Below are 18,708 nucleotides of genomic sequence, written 5' to 3'. Positions count from 1 at the left end.
TTTTTAGTTATCAGCCCAGAACAGACAAGCAAGCTGTTTTACTCCACCTGGACGACACTTACCTGAAGGACTCAGGAGAGTGCTGCTGCAAGAGCAAGACGAGCATTGTTGATGAAAGTGCATGCTGCACGTTGTATCTTGCTGGTCAAGAATAATGGCACTCCATAGGTGGTGCTCCGTATGCTTGTTAAATTAATGTGCCTAGTTAGAGTGCGAAAATTCTTTCTCTTTGCGGTACGTAGGTTCCCGTTACCATCAATTTTCAGGCTTTAATAAACAAGTACCCTGTAGGGTGATATGGACCTGGGTTCTCCAGTACAATAGCCTGATGCTATATCCAGTAAGTCACAGACACATAATGAGTGAATATATTCGTCAACCTTACCACTTTCCTTCTCCAGCGGCAGCTATAGAGTTGAGATGATTGGTCCACGTGAATTGATATACAATCTAATATACCCATCTTGCTCAGAGCAACAGCAAGTACTGTTGACGGCTTCAGCGCTCCGCCTGCAGCAGTTTGGTCCTGATGCACTCACTAGCACAATCACAAAGTAATGTACCTATCAAGAAAGCCTTTAAAAAAATATAATTTGCATGCAATTGTGTCAATAACACCTTTACATATCTCTGGTATCGCCTTCAAATTTTATTTCTGCAATGAATTTGCTTTCAAGCTCTACTTTTACTTTCCGAGTCTACAGTGATGTCCCTTATGAAGCCTTAGTAAAATTCTATCCCATTCTATTTGAGTTAGAGTGGCTGTGACTTTCGCATGCAACTAGACAGCCATAAGAAGCAACAAGCTGTTTATCAGATGTGGCACCGGTTATGCCCGTTATTTTTGGATGCACACAAACAAGAAAGAGGCAATATATTTCATGTGAATGTGCAAAGATTTGCATCACTCTGCAATGACTAGACAAATCAAAGCACGCGGTAAAATACTTTCACACAGGCTTTAATATCACAAACACGTAGTACTGACATAGCAACAGTTAAATATCGAGTGAGTCACATGAGCTATGCAGACGCAACAATCTAGTGTCAAACAGTACAACTTCCGAGTGTTGTTTAAAAACTAATTTTTGACAAAGCCTAATGAAGTGTAAGCAATTTCACTGCCAATATGACAATACAAGGAGTCGTTTTCTTGAATCAGCACTACTAAGAAAGAATGAAGAAAATAAGACAGACTAGGAAAAAAAGGGAGACAAGGCGGCACGCCATGGAATACAAACTTGCCCAAACCACAATCCTTGTGAATTAGTTCTCTCAAGATTCTAATATATTGCTACAAGGACAGTTCAACAGACCTTACGGCAGTGTATAAACACTATGACGAACCTTTTCCTGGTGACTAGTTGCTCATCAATTAGAAGCATGTTTGCATGATGGTGATGCTCAGCATTTCAGCGAAGTGTAAGATGTCAAGCTCGCTTAACTTGATATTTAGCAGGCGAGACATGCAGCATCAGACAATGAGATTACTTAACCACATTTTGTAGGTAGCACAAACAATAAATGAAGCAAATGGAGGAAACAATGCAAACCTTTTTTTTTTTTGCTTCACACCATCATTTAAAATTAATACTGCCAAACTCATCCAGTTAACCGCATATGCTTTATTCTGAGTATGTATACATTATCTTCACTGGCCATACACTCTGCAGAATCCCTTTTACCTATCCACCTTTGTAGTGTGAAAGACACTGTATGTAAATTAGACTGATCGCATCAGAGCTGTGTTCACAATGTTTTACACGCCACACGCGTGACATTTTACCATATTTAATCATGTATGGCTCACCCTTGTGTAAAGGCCCGCAACCCTGCTTTGGAGCGCGAATATTTAGGAAAACGTTTCCCTAAGTGTCTAGTGCATACCTGCATGCTGGTTAATTTTGAACAAGCCACTACTAGGTGGCACTAGTTACTGTCCTGTCAATGATTGTATCATCATCACCACCATATCGACGGATAAATGCGGCTTACATCCAGTATGTTTCAATGGCATTAGCTGTGCTGCTGCTTGTTGTGCAGCTGCACTGCGCACTTGGGCGCATTCCACTGCTGATAGGAAAACGCCTCACGGCACATGCTGCAACCTTGAAGCTCCAGCTGATTGCATACTATATAAATATGTCAACCGTCTGGCATGCTTCAATGAGTAGCCATAAGCCTGTGTCAGGCAAGGCCCACAGCCTGTAAAATATTTGGCAAAGTGCAGGCCTTACGACTAAATAAAATATATCAAGCGCTATTGGTGACTTGTATCTTTGGTGGCCCGTGCCTTCGGTCCTACTCTAACTGAATCAATCGTCATTGACTAGACAATTTCTAGCTGTTTGGTCTCTGAACATATGACAAGGCCACAGTACATGAGCCTGGTGACACAGGGTATTTCTTTCACGGGAACAAAATTTAATGTCTAGCACGCAGTGTATTGAAAAAAAAAAAAGAAAGAAAATAGGCCTTCTGGAAATTTGTCTGACGGAAACATTTATCGTCAAAACAAACACAAGGAGAGAACCTGCTGCATGATCAGCTTTCTGGTACTACTGCAACCAAGCATGCATGATCTTTCCTTCAGCACTTCATTTTATTTGTGATGCACTTCCCCCATATTAACCAATTTTGCACCACAAATGTAATAGGAAATCTCTCAACATACATGCAACACAGTTTCATCACGATAATGTCCTTTAGAAGTTGTGATTATTGGGCTGTGTATTGGCACGGGCAAATGAAGATGCAGTGCCTGAGGCGTGTATCGCAACGCTGCTGCAATTTTACTGAGGAGATTCCACATGGTGCACTGTTCTCATCTCGATGCAGGCTACCTCAACGCAAACATCCTGCAGGTTAGTACAGTGGAGATTGGAAACCTCCATCATAAATCTAACCATTTTGTCTTATTTAATTTTCAGTTTAATTAAAGAACTGGTACATTTCCCTTATGGCATTTTTTGGCTCCATAATCTGTTGGCTTCATGTAACAGGGTCTGTCGTTTACAGGCCATCCGTGTAGCACAAACAAGATGTTTCACAATAGTACTAACTGTCATCAACTATGCACAGTGGCTTGTATTTGCATGTCTGCAGCAAGTGCAGGTTGGAGAAATAGAGTGATTTGTGGAATTGACTGTGCTTACAACTACCACTTCAAGCAATGACTTAGAGGTGAACGTGAAGAACACAACCTGCTGTCACTAAGCCTATTATTAATCAACTACACAGTCAACACTGTTGGCCATCACAGTGTCCAAGTACACACAACAGAAACTTCGGCTGCATATTGAACACTGCAAAAGACAGTGCATGAGTGAATAAGAAAGGACAGTCAATTGCACACACGCAGCATTGAAACGTAACTCCTTAGCAAGCGCCACAGCTTGTTCACTACAAGGTGCTGTGGGTCTCCAGGCACTAAAGGGTCTCAGCCAGAATTCTAACCAGCACAGTTTCCTGAACAGTTGGACCTTGTCTGCCAACTTAGTTTCTACAACTGCCTTTGCTGGCAACAAATAAGCAACAGACATCTCAAGTCAGTGAGAAACAGGGAAAACAATTAATTTGGAGATAAGTGGAATTCATTTTTCTATTGACTAGAACCTTGTTGTCGGAAGTTCAGTATCACACCACATCGCTTCATCTTCAAAAAATAACCTTTCTTGCAACTTGGGAATGAAGCACACATATTGTACATAGCCATACATCATATAACAAGTCCACTCTACTGGAACACCACCCACATTGGTATCCTTGAAGAGTGTAGTAATAAGAAAGAGTCTGAGACATCATCAGTCCAGGTGTTCTCTTGCTAGCACATGCAGCCAGAGCCTCCTCTACAGGTTGGAGCCACCTGCTGCGCCCACTTCGGTTTCGGGTGTGTCCTCCGCATTTGGCGATGCCTTCTGACCCATCAGCAGACGACCCGCAGGCAGCACTGAGTGAAACGACCGTCCCTACAACGGGCCAGGTTGTCTTCCACTTGGACAATGTAGTCAACTGCAAGTCATGCGCAGTGACTAGTAGCTGTTTGAAGGCTTTGGAAGCGAAATTGTGCTGCTGTTATGTGCCTTCCATCCAGCCAGCGAAAGTATATACTATACAGCCTGACGTTTCATTGTAACAAGATTTTCATGGATACTGCACTCAGATAACGTTTAAATGTTATTGCAAGAAAGAACAGACAGCCAAGCTCAACAATTCAACTTGCAACTACTTTGTCGCCTTTAGCTCAAGGAGTATTAAGAAAAAAAAGTAGGAACTCATGGCTCGTCAAGGTCAAGTGCACAGCTGTCGCGTCAGCTTGAAGTGGTATGTGCTGAACCATAAAGCGATGAGGATTGAAACAAGAGCACAAATGTATGTTATGGCGCATGTTAGTTCTAACGATTCAAATGCACATCAGAATTTGGCTTCGTCTACGGGCCATGTTAGTCCCAAACAGCAGTGAAAGCATGCCTGATCAAGTTGCCTGGGACCTGCCAGGGAGCGCCTCGGTCTCTGGGGAAAAGAAGTCATGCAAGACATGACAAGCTTTTGCTTGAATGAGGCATCTGCTGTGGGATACAGCTATGCTTGTATTAGGCTGTGTTTCGCATTCAACAGCACACAAACGAAGAAGGTAAGCTCGACATAAGCCTTCCTTGAAAAGAAGTGGCGCAAACCTAGAAAGCACGAAATGAATGAGATATATGGTCAGAGATTATGGTCACTGTTTAAAAGATTTAACTTGGACGGCCCAAGGAGAAAATTAAAGTACACAAATTTATTCAAACTGTTTCAGACTCCAAAAAAAGAAAACGAGACTACCAGTAATCAACTAAGGAAGGAATCCAGCATATAGTATAGGTGAAAATGTTTCCGCCATTTGAGATTATTCTGCACTATCCCAATACATATCATACTCTCAAATGTTACAAAGACACTAGCTAACCTTATGTGCGTACATCTGCTTCACCTTGCTTCAGATTTTACAAATGTATTGTCTACAACGAAGACCAAGAAATTCGAGAAACTAACGGGAACAAAGCCTCAGTATTATGAACATGCACACAATTTTCTTTCAACATTTTCACCATTCTTATATTTTTTTTTGTCTGGTAGCATGTATTTTTGCACCAGACAGTAACGAATAAACTCTCATTGTTCTTTGAGCATCTGTGTGAATATTTCTTGCATTTGCAGTTTTTTATGTGGGTGATTCCAAGTTCACTGCAATGGTACGGTACGTATACGATTCTATATATCAGCTTCCCAGGTTCATGCATGTAATTGTATCTGGAGCCTTTAACCATGCCTCTCATGATGTAAGCGGTGAAAGAATTATGCATTCAATTTACCGTGGGAAAACAGAGCCAGTGAAATAAATGGGCGCATCGTGTTCGAAACCTTCCACCCTTGAGAACGAGCGAGGGGGTCAGAAGCTGACACCTCTGGCAGCAGGTGCGTGAAACACAACAGCAGAGGTCTGCCCATTGAAATGTGGGCGACGTGACTAGCATTGGAAAGAGTAGTATAGAGGAGGCTCTGGCATAGTGTTTCTAAAACATCAACTACAGAGAAATGTAGAGGCAGTGGTGTCTACGTTGTTTGGTTTCTCAAAGTGATGTTTCATTCAGTATGGGAACAATGGAAAGTATGCGAGTGTCATAATCTGCTTGGCTTGTGCCTTATCCTGTGTGACTTTAGCTGCTGAGCATGAGATTGTGGGTTCAAAACCCAACCTTGCCAGCAGCATTTCAATGGGGCCAAATGCAAAAACACTCGTGCTGTACTTAAATTAGGCACATGTTAAAGAACCCTAAGCGACCAATATTACTCTGGAGCCGTCCACCATGGCAGCTTTGCGCAGCTTTGAGGTGTTAAAGCCAATGAATGAATGAATCAATAAATCAATCAACCAATAAATCAAATCCTCAAACCTGTGATAACACTGACTGCATAAACTCGGCAGTAAGGCTGCCACCAATTAGGTCAAACTGCTGCACTTCTCACACTCAATGAGAGAGAGATAAAACTTTATTATGTCCTTGATGGGGTCTAGGGTTGACGGTGGTTGGGAGACTAAACCCCAGTTCCACCCTTCCTCAGACGGCAGCCAGTCCTTGCTTTCTGGCGGGATCCTAGTAAGGTAGTGCCTTTAGTTATTATATGTGTGAAAAATTTACCCCTGAAAATATTGCGAATGGTGTCTTAAAGCACTGCAGAGTTGTGAAGCCACAAATTCTCACCAGCAAAATATAAATCATTTGGTTGCACAGTAAAGGTCACTGCTGAGGGTTAGCTCCGCAGCAGTTTTAGTGTGAAGTGGTGCATAAAATATGTGCACTCGTGCAAATTTGGTGCAACGTTGTGGCAGCATCATTGACTACCAAGCCGTGACTAGATCATATTGCAAACCAAGTGGAGGCAAACTCAACTTGTTGAACTTCATAGTTGTGTAAGTGCAAGTCAACAGAATGTCAGTCCTAATGAATCCTGTATTTCCTGTTATTCTGAAGGTAGTTAATTAAAGGGATACTAAAGAGGAACAAGAAAGTAGGTGACACTGATAAAAATACTGTTTCAATACTTTCTTTCTGTTAATTCCACTGCACTACGTTACATATTCGGAGAGAAAAAAGGTCAAACTTAAGAACCCCAGCATCGGTACGTCAGTGTGATTCACGAATTTCAAATTATTTTTTCGTATTTGGTTTATTGTGGCTCAGTAAACATTCTCAAAACTTGCTACATTCAGCCTTCGGCTATTTTAAACAAAATTTAACAGTAAAGGCGAGGTGCGGGTCATATGCGAACTTCGCCTTCGTGTCTTTGAAGCACTGTGAAGTCACACCTCAAGACAGAACTGCGCATAACCTGCACCGATTATTTCGGGCAATCCCTGCCAAGTCTGAACAGTCTGCCAGCAATTCTACATTGCCTTATACTAGTGTGCATACTTAAGTTCTTTTTCTTGGGCCCCACAACTGCACCCTCACCTTATAATCGAGTAAATACGGTAGTCCATCTTTACTGACAAAAAGGACTCGCTAGCCGCCAAGCAGATGCCATCCAAATCCGTAACATCGGGGCAAGCTGTTATGGGAATTTCCAGGCAATGGCTCCACCCACCTTTGCTTTTGTGTTTTAAAGTAAAAGTGGCCTTTTTCGGTTTTGTATAAGAATGAAGTGCTAATAAAACTGAATTTGCTCTTCTTTTTAGCATCCCTTTAAGCAACTTCAGTTCCATACATTTCTCTAGAAAGTTGTTGTGAAACTCCATGAGAGCCGAATAGTATAGGCACTGTGTATCTTCAGCAAGGTGTCAGACAGCACAGCTGACAGAAATCCCAACTGGCTCGAATTTAGTCTGGGGCATTCAAAACAGGCGATACTCAAGAAAAGATGCAGGGTTCTTGGTGCAACCAGTGCCCTTTTCTGTGGTTTTAAGCAGCTGACTTTGCTGAACTGAATTTTTTTTGCATTACACAATGGGGTGGCAGTCACTTGCATGATTGATTGTGGGTTTAGGAGATCAAGGCATAAAAAAGAAACAGTGAAACGATAGTGTCAGCTACAGCACAGTTATAAGTCAGAGGTGAATGAACTGAATGCATTCATGGTCCCTTCTCCTGGCATTTTCAGGAGGCCGCAGGCGTGCCACAAGGTACAGATAGTTGCTAACAGATGGTTGCTTTTGTCTACGTGCCCTTTGCATGCTTGATGGATAAAGTCTGAGCCAACTGTTCACGTCGTGGAATACACGAGCAGCTAAGAAAACACAGGAGCAGAGGAGACACCGCTTACGTATGCCCGATTTTGTCGAAGCCTTGTGAACTCGAATGCCAAGAGCATTAGATGACCAATTCTTCCTAGCAAAGGTGCATTTGTCACAAGCATATCCACAGCTTTTTTTAGATTTTTGATAACCACTGCTCGCTGGCAAAGGTACGTCAGTATGTTTTGATAACTGTGCGTTGGTCTTGTCCTCTGAAGAGGCAAAGGTGCTCATGATGCCTTTAAGTTGCAAGCTATTCCACATGCCAAGCTTCTGCAAGCAGCGATAACCACTGGCAGTGGTGCATTATACTTTCAATCTTGCTGCATGTTTTACATGACCCACACATGCAATCAGTCATGTAGGCAGCAGCCATATATATTTCCTCATTTTCTTTAGTTCAAACAGTCGATTAATGATGGTAAACATTATAAAAATGGCAGCAAAATGCACTGATCATGCTGCGTGCCGTGCCTTTGCCCTTAAAATTGTCTATTTTATGTGCACTGTTCAATAAAGCACTCGTAGCACCATGCAACATCTCTACAGTGCCTATGGATCTTTCCGACAGGCACTCTCTGGCCATCACCATGATGGCTCGAGACTGTTGTGAGCCTACGAGAACACTGGCTAAAAAGCACTAGAAACAGTGGCAACAGGTACACTTTGAATCAACATGCAAGAATCTCGGGCCCCGGTGAAAGGGTGTATACATCGGTGCTGAAATGTGAAAAGCATCCGTCCCAAAATGAAGTTGCACACTCAATGCAGCTTGAGCACGTCCTGATGTCTTGGCACTCACTGATGTGCAGGATATGCGGTTCATGGCGCAAGTGTGCTTTCTTGTGCATGCCACAGTCTTGGATTCGCAGGTCGTACAATGATGCTTCAAACACTATACTGGCGATGAATCTTGGTAGTGCCACTGCCAGAGGATGCCCTATGTCAGCAGGCAAGGTCAGCCACTTCTTTGTGAGGGGGTGGGGGTGCTCGGTGCTGGGGTGACTTGAGCTCCTTCATGGCAGCCGAGAGGAGCCGCTGCAGCTCCGGGGGAAGGTCCTCCTCTCCTGCTACACAGTCTTCCCCGTCGTCGCGCGAGTTCTCCCTCGATATCACTGAACGTGGAACGTCTGCATGTGGGCAGAGAGTGAGAGATAGAGACCCAGAAGAAAATAGTGTTTGCTGACAGGAAAGGCAGAAAGGGCTGCTAAAGCTAGTGTCTGTCATTGTTAGGCTGCAACTACAGGCTATGGGTGAAACGCAGCGTGCCTTGCTTCACCACAGCAGTGAAATACGGCAGCACGCTTCCATTTCTGCAGATCCTACACATTTTGTTTGGCATCGCTGTAAGGGATGCATACTCCTTATTTATTTCGTACAAAACAGCAAGCAATGCTCATGAAAGTGGTATTGAAATGCATCCACCATGAAATGAAACCCTTGAGAGAAATTGCAGCAAGAATGAGCCAGTGGTTTAGCTAGAAGAGTCATGCATACCTGGCACTTCCATTTATGCAACATTCGGTACAAACTGCATTTACAGAGACGACGCAGGGTACAACCAACCTTTGTCTGGTGTTGGCTTGGACGCCGATAACTCCACTGCACCAATAGACAACGAGTTGGCATCTTCTAAGTTACTGCTTCCTTTGCTCCTGTTGGTCAGTTTTGCCGGATCTGGAAAGACAGTGCCACAGCAGTCTAGTTTCACACATTATGTTTCAGCACGCTTCCTTGCTCAGCAGTTATCTTCCCTATTCACTTATTAGCCATGCCTCCACATGCAGCATACACATCTCTCAGTCGAGTAGCTGACTCGATGACACTGCAAGCACCAGCTGAAAGGCACAGCTGCTAAGCTTCACAAGCTCCTTCCAGCATGTGTCCTCACTTATTACGACTCGCCTCTGTGATGAACATTTGCATCACATGACCAAAAACGACGCCACATGCCTTAAGCTATCACTCGGACAACGCAGGCATCTCGGATGGTTAAGTAACACCAAAAGTGCTGTGTTTTTCGCAAATGTAACGAATGAATGGGCATGCCGATGTGCGTCGGAGTCTGTATGTGCATATGTGCCCAGTGCAAAACATTCTTCCTTCTCGCCAAATTTTGGAGAGCAAGCGATATTCAACACTAGCCTGTCTGTGAGTATGCTTCATGTATTGACAAAGGGATTGTGCACGCTTCAGTTAACAATGCGCTCCTCCTCCTGAGCGAGAGATTTCTCGGGAAGCTATAAAAGGAGAGCGTCCCTCATGAGCCAGATCTCTCACTTTCCCCTTTTGTTAAGAGTAGATTGTCAAGCTGACCACTCTTTACGTAATGAAATAAATATACATCTTGCATCTTACTTTATACCATCTCGTCTCTGCCTGGGACTTCTGCACTGATCGACCTGGTCAAGCTTCAGGTTGCTGCGCCAGTGGCAACCCTGGGACTCGAAAGCCCCTTGTTACATCACCTACTTCTCGCAAGGTAGGTAACACTTCTCAGTTGGAAGTCTATTCAACCAAGCATGATACGAGAAGCTCACCTGTGCTTGAGAGGGGCATGTTGACCCTCCAGGTGCCGTCACACTTGAGCTTGCTCTCTAGCTCTGTCACACGTTTGCCCAGAACTCTACAATGAAAACAGATGAGATGAGACACGAGAGATTACACAAATAAACAAAAAAAAATGGAGGGGATAGGGCACCAGATAAAGTGCAGTGTACAAACACCCCCAATAAACGGGCTACTGTGCTTGACATTCAAAGCAGTGGCAGCGGAACCTGTGTCGTAACCTGTGCTGACAGATGTTTACAGCGGTGGGACAACAGAACAACAGAAGAAAAAAAAAAGTGCCGTGGCAAGGGCAGTATGTTGTACACCCTTCGATGCTTTCCTGTGCCTCTTTTTTATTTTACAGAAAGTAGTGTACAATGAACGAGAAGAAAGAGAACCGAAGGGCCCAATTTTTATCAATCATATCATAAGAAGCCAACAAACACACCAATGCCACATAGGGGAAATTACTTGTACTTATTATTTGAATTAAAGAAATGATAAATTAATGGAAATGAAAGTGGATGAACAAACAACTTGCGGCACGTGGGATATGAACCCACGTCTTCGCATTGCGCGTGCAACGCTCTTACCAATTGAGCTACTGCGGCACCGTTTTCCCGCCCACTTTCTGAGATATTTATGTTTTTACTACCATAACTAACCCTGGGAGTGTTAGCCAGTGCCACCACTCACAAACCTTGGTGGCAGATGTGGAACATCTTTTCTGCCGCAGATGTCACGAGTACGTGATCAATTTGGGTGACAGCAACTGGTCAATAAGCTTGCCAAGGTCGATAAACCCACACATGCTATCTGAAGGCATTAATGTAGCCGGATTCGACACCCCCGCAATGTAATGTGTAGTAGTCTATCAAAATATACCTATTCTGTGAGGTCTCAGATGAACAGATGCAAAAAACTGGAACACGTGGACACTTTTAACAAACATGAAATATAGATGTCGACCAGCACTGCTATGGTGACACATTAACTCGCAGAGAGCAAAAGAGCACTTTTTATATTCTGTTTTTGTCACAAGCTCTGCCCTAAAACCAGAGAATATGCCAGCCTGACGTGTAAGAGTTATCTAAACATTTCTATAACAACTGCTCACTAATTTCAGTTTGTTGCACTGCCACAACTTGTTTCAATGGTGTTGTTTTCACTAATACGGGAGGTGAAGCTGAAACAGATAAGAGATTGCAGCAATTGTAACAGAAACATTGAGAAACATGCTATACGCCAGATATTGTACAAGTGTTCTCGTACGCATAAAACTGAAGCTTACCAAACATGCAATGTACAGAATTCTAACCAAACTGCCATAAGGAGCTGTTAAAAGCAAAAACATAGGACCCTTGGAAATTTGGGACAGGACAAAAATCTATTCTTTTCACCTGACTATACAGGCCACTATACAGCTACTATACAGGCTTTCTGGTCAATACTTAACTACATGGGGAAACTAAAGAAATGTGGGCTTTTTGGGAGATATGCACAAGCAAAATTTCTCTTAAGAAAGTGTGTTGTGTTGCAGACCTGCGATTTTCGGGTACGACACTTCTAGCCCATGCCAAATAGCTGCGGTGGGGGAATCAGACGTGACGAAAAAAACCTGCATGTGTACGCACTTTTTGCCAGTGCTATTTTCACCTGCTATCAAGGACATGGTCAAAATGGCCAGAAAAACCATTGGGACATTATCAGGGTTCATACGGCACATATGACTGAATAGACAAGGACAATTCAAGGGTTTCAAGGATTCCATAGGGCAAAATTCAAGAAAGGGGAAACAAACCTTATTTGTACACATAAACTGAAAAATAACGAAAACTGCTTCTTAGCTGCAAGACATTGCAGCTAATCTCTTCACGTCGTTTTTTATAACTCGCCTATGTATGTCGTCTATCGCTGTCCCTGTCCTTGGTGCTGCACGTTATTTTTTTCCCCTTTCCCATTGCAATGATATTAACCGCCTTTTGTCGTGATGGCGTTAGTAGTGTCCTAATTCAGCTAAATTAAGATACTCGTCATGCTGAAGCCAAATGACTGAGGCGTACTGTCCGCAAGGAATTTCTAGAGCCTAGGGCTCGAAAATGGAGTCACATGATGGCTGCGGTGTGAACCGACTGGCAAAACAACAAAAACAGTGGTACAACTTGGTTGCTTGGTCTGACTTTGTCTATATCCACAATGAAAACGGTGATTTAAACAAGCTTGTCCTCGGTGGCTGTGAAAATGCCACATTGGAATCGTTTAGCAGCACTCTCAAAAGAAAACGTGTAAGATGGTTTCCCAACAGACAGTGTGCATGGCATAGCAACTAGCTATGCAGAGTTTGTTATTTGGATGTTTGAAAGTCACCCCTAACTGCAGTTTTCAAGAAGCAAATTCATTTTCAAGGAGTTTTAAGGACCCCTAAATCTGTTTTCCCAAATTTCAGGGCCCTCAGAGATTTCGAAGTGGTGTTTGAACCCTGCATTATTGAATGCCTTCTGCTCAGATTGACGAGACACCATAATGTATCCGTCATGTTATGCAGAAGCAAAAGTACTACCACACAGGGCAAGCAATCCACAAGGTGGGTCCTGGAAACAACATTTTCGGGTTCTACAAGCACCATAATCATTGTGTATATGTGTGCGTCCTCACCTTTCAAGTTCTCTTCACTGCTACAAATAAGACAATGTCCACAGGCTTGAAGTGGTTAACAGTGGTTGAACAAGAAATGTAGCTGGAGCTAACATTGCGACAAGTCCCTTTACCAAAACATTGGTTTCAGTGACATTGCTTGTTTAAACATTGTTAATCACTTTACTGCTACAGTACTAGTACTAATCACCCAGTCCCTAATTTATTAAAGTGTCCTCCATTCTCATCATTATTCCTCTGCGATAAGTCTGCAAACTATGATACAAACAAGAAAGCATGAATGTGGTTGCAGCTTATTAAGCCCTTTTCCTTTCACATCCATGAAGGGCAGGTATTTTCTAGGCACCTTTCATTGTTACTCACAGCAGCTCTACTGTAAGTGCTTCCAACAAGACATACAGGCCTCTGCCCTTCCTTTGACTGTGACCTTCCTATCATGGCTCATCTCACAGCCGTTTCTTGCTCCATTATGCCTTTTCCTGCCTTCTGTTTCACTGTCATTTATCCCCCTTTCCTCCCCTTCCCCCACTGGTGTTGCCCATTCTTCTTTTCCTGATAAACTTCAAGACACACATGAATAAGCAGATAATGAGATGGCAAAGTAGAGATGTGGGTTCTCTAAATATTTCGTGAAGGCTGGCAATGCTCCTCCAGGGGTGAAACGCTTGAGAACTACTAATCGAAGATGGGTGCATCAAGAGCATAGCCTCAGTAAGCTCACTTGTTGGCCTTGCGTTGGTGGTTGAGCGCCAGGGTGCGGTCGTTGAGCGCCTCCAGCAGGAGGGCCACCAGACTACGCAGGTCAGCCCCCGCTGTGCTCAGGTCCAGACAGCTGTCCTGCAGCAGCTGTTGCACTGCATGCCGAAATGAGGGAGGGGGTCGGTGTGCAAGGCAGTTTAGTGAACAAGAACAGAAAAAGAAAAGAAAGCACTACACTCTCAAATACTGCACAACCTTTAGAGGATAATTTTGCAACATCCATTTTGCAGCTTCCCTTTCCTTCCCTCTTACTACTCCCTCAAATGAAAGTCAATGTGCTGCCACATCGAAGAAAGAAAAAAATAAACAAATGTAGGAACAGTTCTGTGCCATGGCTTGCTAGTGGTAGTGAAAGAGGCAGGAAAGTGCTACAGTACTTCAGTAAGTACCCCCCAAGTTTGTAACATCACGATGAATGTCTGCAAGAGCAACAAAATTGCATGGCAGTGTTTGGCTGTTGCTGTAGGAACTACACAGCCGTTGCATGAAGATGGATGGTGCGGCGAACAGCACCACCGGTGATGGGAATTATGTTAGTGGAATGTGAAGCAGACGACACCCCGGCAGATAAGTTTCGGGTGCATCATGCAATTGTGCCTTCTTGCCACCGTTTTAACAGCGCACATTTCATAAGGAAAACTTTCTTTAACTACCATTCAAACAACTGATTGCATGCTTTATGAGATGAAAGTGTACAAAAAGGCATTGAATGTAGTGTCAACAAAAAGTTCAGAGCACAATCTAGAGTCCGAATAAAACATAATTTATGTATATAATTCAGACATGCAGTGTCCTCTCTTGATGGCTACAGTGATAACAACATGTGACCGTCTTGCCGGTTTCAACAGATTCAAGGCTTAACATATTACAATCATGTTAGAGTTGTTCTATTTGGCTCTGATCTTGCATAGTATGTATGTCCTGACATACGAATTCTGAACATGTTCCTTGCGTCAACGGATGCAAGGCAGCTCTGCTATGCAATGACAGGCCAGCGGTCATAGCCTGTTATCTCGCTGATTTTCCTGACAGCGTTGGATATTTGTTGCTGACTGGCAAAGGCACATTTGCGAATTTTCATTGTACTTTTCAGACTTACACTAAAAAAGCTCACACTTTCAGGCTTATTTACTTGTTTGCACACAGCATGTGTTTGGGTGCAAAAATATCCAGCAAAAGATGTCAAAATTTTAATTGAAAACACCCTACAGAATGGCTGTAGGACAGCAACAACAGAAGTGAGTGAAGGAACTTACTCTGTTTGCTGGAAATCCCTGCCAGGACTGCTGTGCTTGCACGGCCACGGTTCTTCTCTGCCAGGCTCTGGTGATACAGGAAATGCGAAATCTTAAAATTAGGGGTGTGCGTATCCTCAAATATTTAATTTCAAATTGAATAGTGAATGAATATCTAGTATTTGATTTCTCTAATATCCGATTTTGCAGATTGTCAACATATTCGGTGAGTGACCCGGCCATGATCGGTGCCTTGATGCTCGCAACGTTCCCACAGCACACAACTTCTATAGGTACAAAGTTCGCCAACATCGACCGGATGGAATAAACAACAAAAGCCACACGTATGGAAAGCATAGAAGCATGTGCAAAGATTAGGCTGATTAGCCAACGGAAGGCAAGCAGATCCGCACAGTTCGGAGATTTCCGTTCACATGCGAACACACAAACTTGGCACATGTGCTCGCGGTAGTTATGAGTTCATAGAGAATCAACGCAGATCTATTCACAGTGGCACGACCCTCGGAAAGCCAACAAACCACCTCACCAATGAAAGGAAGTGTACAGATTGACCGTTGTTCACAACAGCTATACTTGCATAGCACTGTATACAGTGGCGCATCATTCAGAGCGTCATTCATAGGCGCACGAGGGTCTCCTTTCATAGCTTCGAGCAACCCGTCACAAGAATAGCTTTGAATTTACATGGCGGACTCAGAAACGTCCCAGTGTCCCGCCACTAGTGCACTGACCCCTGGCTGCAGGCGCATTTACAGGAACGGCAGATGGATGCAACTGGATGAAAAGGAGGGGAAGGGAGGTCGCGGAGGCATCACGCGAACTTGCCGTGTGCCTCCTGATTTTAGACCTCTCACCTTGCTATGAAGACGATAAATGTACACTTGCGATTAAGCCTGTCCAGCCCAGCCCGTGGCCCCACCCTGAAATGCCACAAGTACGGAATCGTCAGCCCCGACAAGAGTGTCTTGGTGCGATGATGGTTCTTGCCGATTCCATAAAGTCAGCTTTGCCGCAATAAAGCCCTCTTATGCAGTGAAGCAAACACACATATTGCGGTGAAGCATATACAAGTGGAAAAGGACCTCTGTCACGGGACATAGTACGTGTCTCACAATCATATATGCATGCACGCACCGTCGCGAATCATAGTACAACCACTGGGACATCTTATGACTGTACTGGGAGCCACCCAGGGATATTTCTATGTTGCTGTGACAATTTGGGCCTTTCTCACTGTTAAGTTTTCCCTGCTGTTACAATTTTTTCCATGGTCTCTTGAAATATGTATTATTGGGGTTCTGCAGTAGTCGTTTTTGTAGAAAACAATATGCTTCCACCCACCTTGAACTTGTTGAGTGAGGCTGTGAGTATGGACTTCTCCTCCTGGACAAGCTGCAGTCGCTCGTGCATGTACCTGGGATAGAAAAGCAGGGGACAGCTGCTGCCTCAAAAATGCAGCTTGGACTAGACTGTTTGCTCATTAAAATCTAGGGGTGTTTCAAAAAGTGAACATTTCTAATCAAACTGGAGTGACAATGGTATATTCAACTGGTTGTTTCAGAGCAGCCTGGAAGTGCCGTTAGAGTAAAAAAATTCACCGACGATTACGGTACTTCGTAATGCGAAATTTGAGCGCAGCTCTATACATGTTATCATTTCGCATGTAAACATTTTGTATTATGATAATATAGGTACACGGTTTATATTACGAAGACAATGCTGCGAGTAGCATAGCTGGCACGGACAATCTGTCTCATGTGGCACATTGCACATGGAGCAAAGTGTGGTGCGAATAGCTTGCTAATTGGGAGATCACAAGAGGCAGCCCGTGGGTGACACGTGGCTGCAATTCACAGCAGCCACCACAGACAGAGTTCCACTCATGCAGACAGACGATGCATGCTACTCTGGCGCAATATCATAGCCATCGTCGCCACAGACCCTGCCTTGCATGGCAGTAAGTTTTTTTTCCTCACGCCATCGTTCCACCGACTACAACAGTGGCTCTTCGTCATAAGGAAATCGTGCCACCAGTGTCAGCGGCGACAACACCCAAGGAAGCGTCACATTGAGCCTTACTTGTAGCCGCTTGCCATCACCCCTTGCAGGCACAGTGATCGCCGTCACACACGCTGGTACCGCAGACTGACCTCAGTCACCCACGTGGCGGACGAGCATAGCCCTTCCCACCTCACACCACCCTGGCCCCCCCCCTTGAAAGCACAGATGAGATCGCCCACGCGTCTGCGGATGCCATGGCCACCTGCAACTCAGCGCATGTGCAGGCCACCTCCGCTACGGCCTATCGTACCTGAGCAGCGCTGACCCAAACAGGGCTCCTTTCTCTAGAGGCAAAATGCCACCAGTCTGACTGGAAATGCTGCCAACACAGCCGAGACGACGCACCACACGAAGAAATAATGGCGCTGCGGCATTGGCCTGAGCTGCGTTGAAGGAAGAGCAGCTAGCGTCATCTAGCGGCAACGCAACTAACTTTGCTTTCCAGTGGACTGTTTTGACTTCATTTTCAAAAATTTTGCTCTCCAAAGTGGCGGAGTGGCCCTTACATGAGGGCAGCCCTTCCACGAGTATATATGGTACTCTGTAAACCTCTACTTAATTCTCTCTATCAAGTTGACGTGACTTGCTTCATCACAGAGGGAGAAGAAAATCAAATTTAAGTTCTGTTTCAAATTATGACTTGTATGGTCATCTGTCCAGTGCAGAGTCCAGGCATCCTGCACTGTGCCAGGGGCCTCAGAGTCATGCACAGCTGAGCACTGCCATCTTTAACCCTTTAGTGATCAGAAATATAAATAGCCAAAAGAAATGTTTGTGTTCTATATGTGCAAAACACAATGAGAATAACTACAATCAAAGAAAGGAAAAAATATTTTTCGGAAACTTTTCTGGCAATTGGAGAGAAGCACTTGGCAGAAAACTGGAAGTGGTTTTCACCCCAAGCCATCTTTGGCTTCCTTTAGAATTTATTATTATTACTGCAGGGCTTTTACGTGCCAAAACTGTGATTGGGTTATGGAGGTCATGTGCTGGGCTGTGATAGTGTAAACATTACAATCGTCCATAGCCCCACTGCAGTATTTCTAACCACCTCTTGGTGGTATTTCTAACCACCACTGCAGTTTAATTCTAACCACCTCTTCAACCTGCACCCGATGCCTGGCACAAGGGCATTTCTGCAGTTTGAAATTTGTACTGACAGCTCTTGTCATATGTGAACCGTAGGTGCACGCTTCATTCGCTTTACACATTGTAAGTCGTACTACTGCAGCCAGAGTTCTTGCATTGGTCTGCCTCCTCTGACTGTGCTTTCAAAAGAGAGCAGGTCGCATGCCAAAATTCTGCCTCATCACGTGTTCCTGCTCTAAATCAAATGGTGACACTTGCTGCCTGTAATTCAGTGTTGCCTGAAGACATTTAGCCAGAAACTTTGTACACACTACCAAAACTTGACAAGAAAAAAAAATATTGTTACTGTATGTTGCCTGTAGGCAGCACTTGTGAATGATTTGTTAAAGGCAACTGAAACAAAAATTTTGTCCAATTTTTCTTGCTTTATCAGATAGTTGTCAAACCTATAACTATAGCATCGTGGTAGAATTCCTTGAATGTGCAAAAATCACCAATTATACCCTCACTTAAAGCAAAGCTTTCTTTGCCTTTTCTCCCAACACTGCAAGGTGCTTCTGCTGTGGT

The 18,708-nt window shown here is 43.9% G+C and overlaps 1 protein-coding gene across 2 annotated transcripts in view; it reads right to left on the bottom strand.

Moving 5' to 3' along the window:
• Positions 1-945: 945 nt before the first annotated feature.
• The window catches only part of LOC135908873 (coiled-coil domain-containing protein 149-like), a 53,488-nt gene continuing 35,725 nt past the window's right edge, over positions 946-18,708 (bottom strand). For both annotated transcript variants that reach the window (XM_065440708.1, XM_065440709.2), the window contains exons 7-12: positions 16,333-16,405; positions 14,992-15,058; positions 13,698-13,830; positions 10,312-10,397; positions 9,338-9,448; positions 946-8,901 (exon numbers count right to left, since the gene is read on the bottom strand). In XM_065440708.1, coding sequence (XP_065296780.1) covers positions 8,717-8,901; positions 9,338-9,448; positions 10,312-10,397; positions 13,698-13,830; positions 14,992-15,058; positions 16,333-16,405 — 655 coding nt within the window. In that variant the 3' untranslated portion in view covers positions 946-8,716. The remainder of the gene's footprint in view (positions 8,902-9,337; positions 9,449-10,311; positions 10,398-13,697; positions 13,831-14,991; positions 15,059-16,332; positions 16,406-18,708) is intronic.

This window comes from Dermacentor albipictus, chromosome 1 (assembly GCF_038994185.2).
Source record: "Dermacentor albipictus isolate Rhodes 1998 colony chromosome 1, USDA_Dalb.pri_finalv2, whole genome shotgun sequence".
NCBI classification, from domain to species: domain Eukaryota; kingdom Metazoa; phylum Arthropoda; class Arachnida; order Ixodida; family Ixodidae; genus Dermacentor; species Dermacentor albipictus.
The sequence above is the reverse complement of the archived record's forward strand: the minus strand, read 5'-3'. Positions and strand labels throughout refer to the sequence as shown.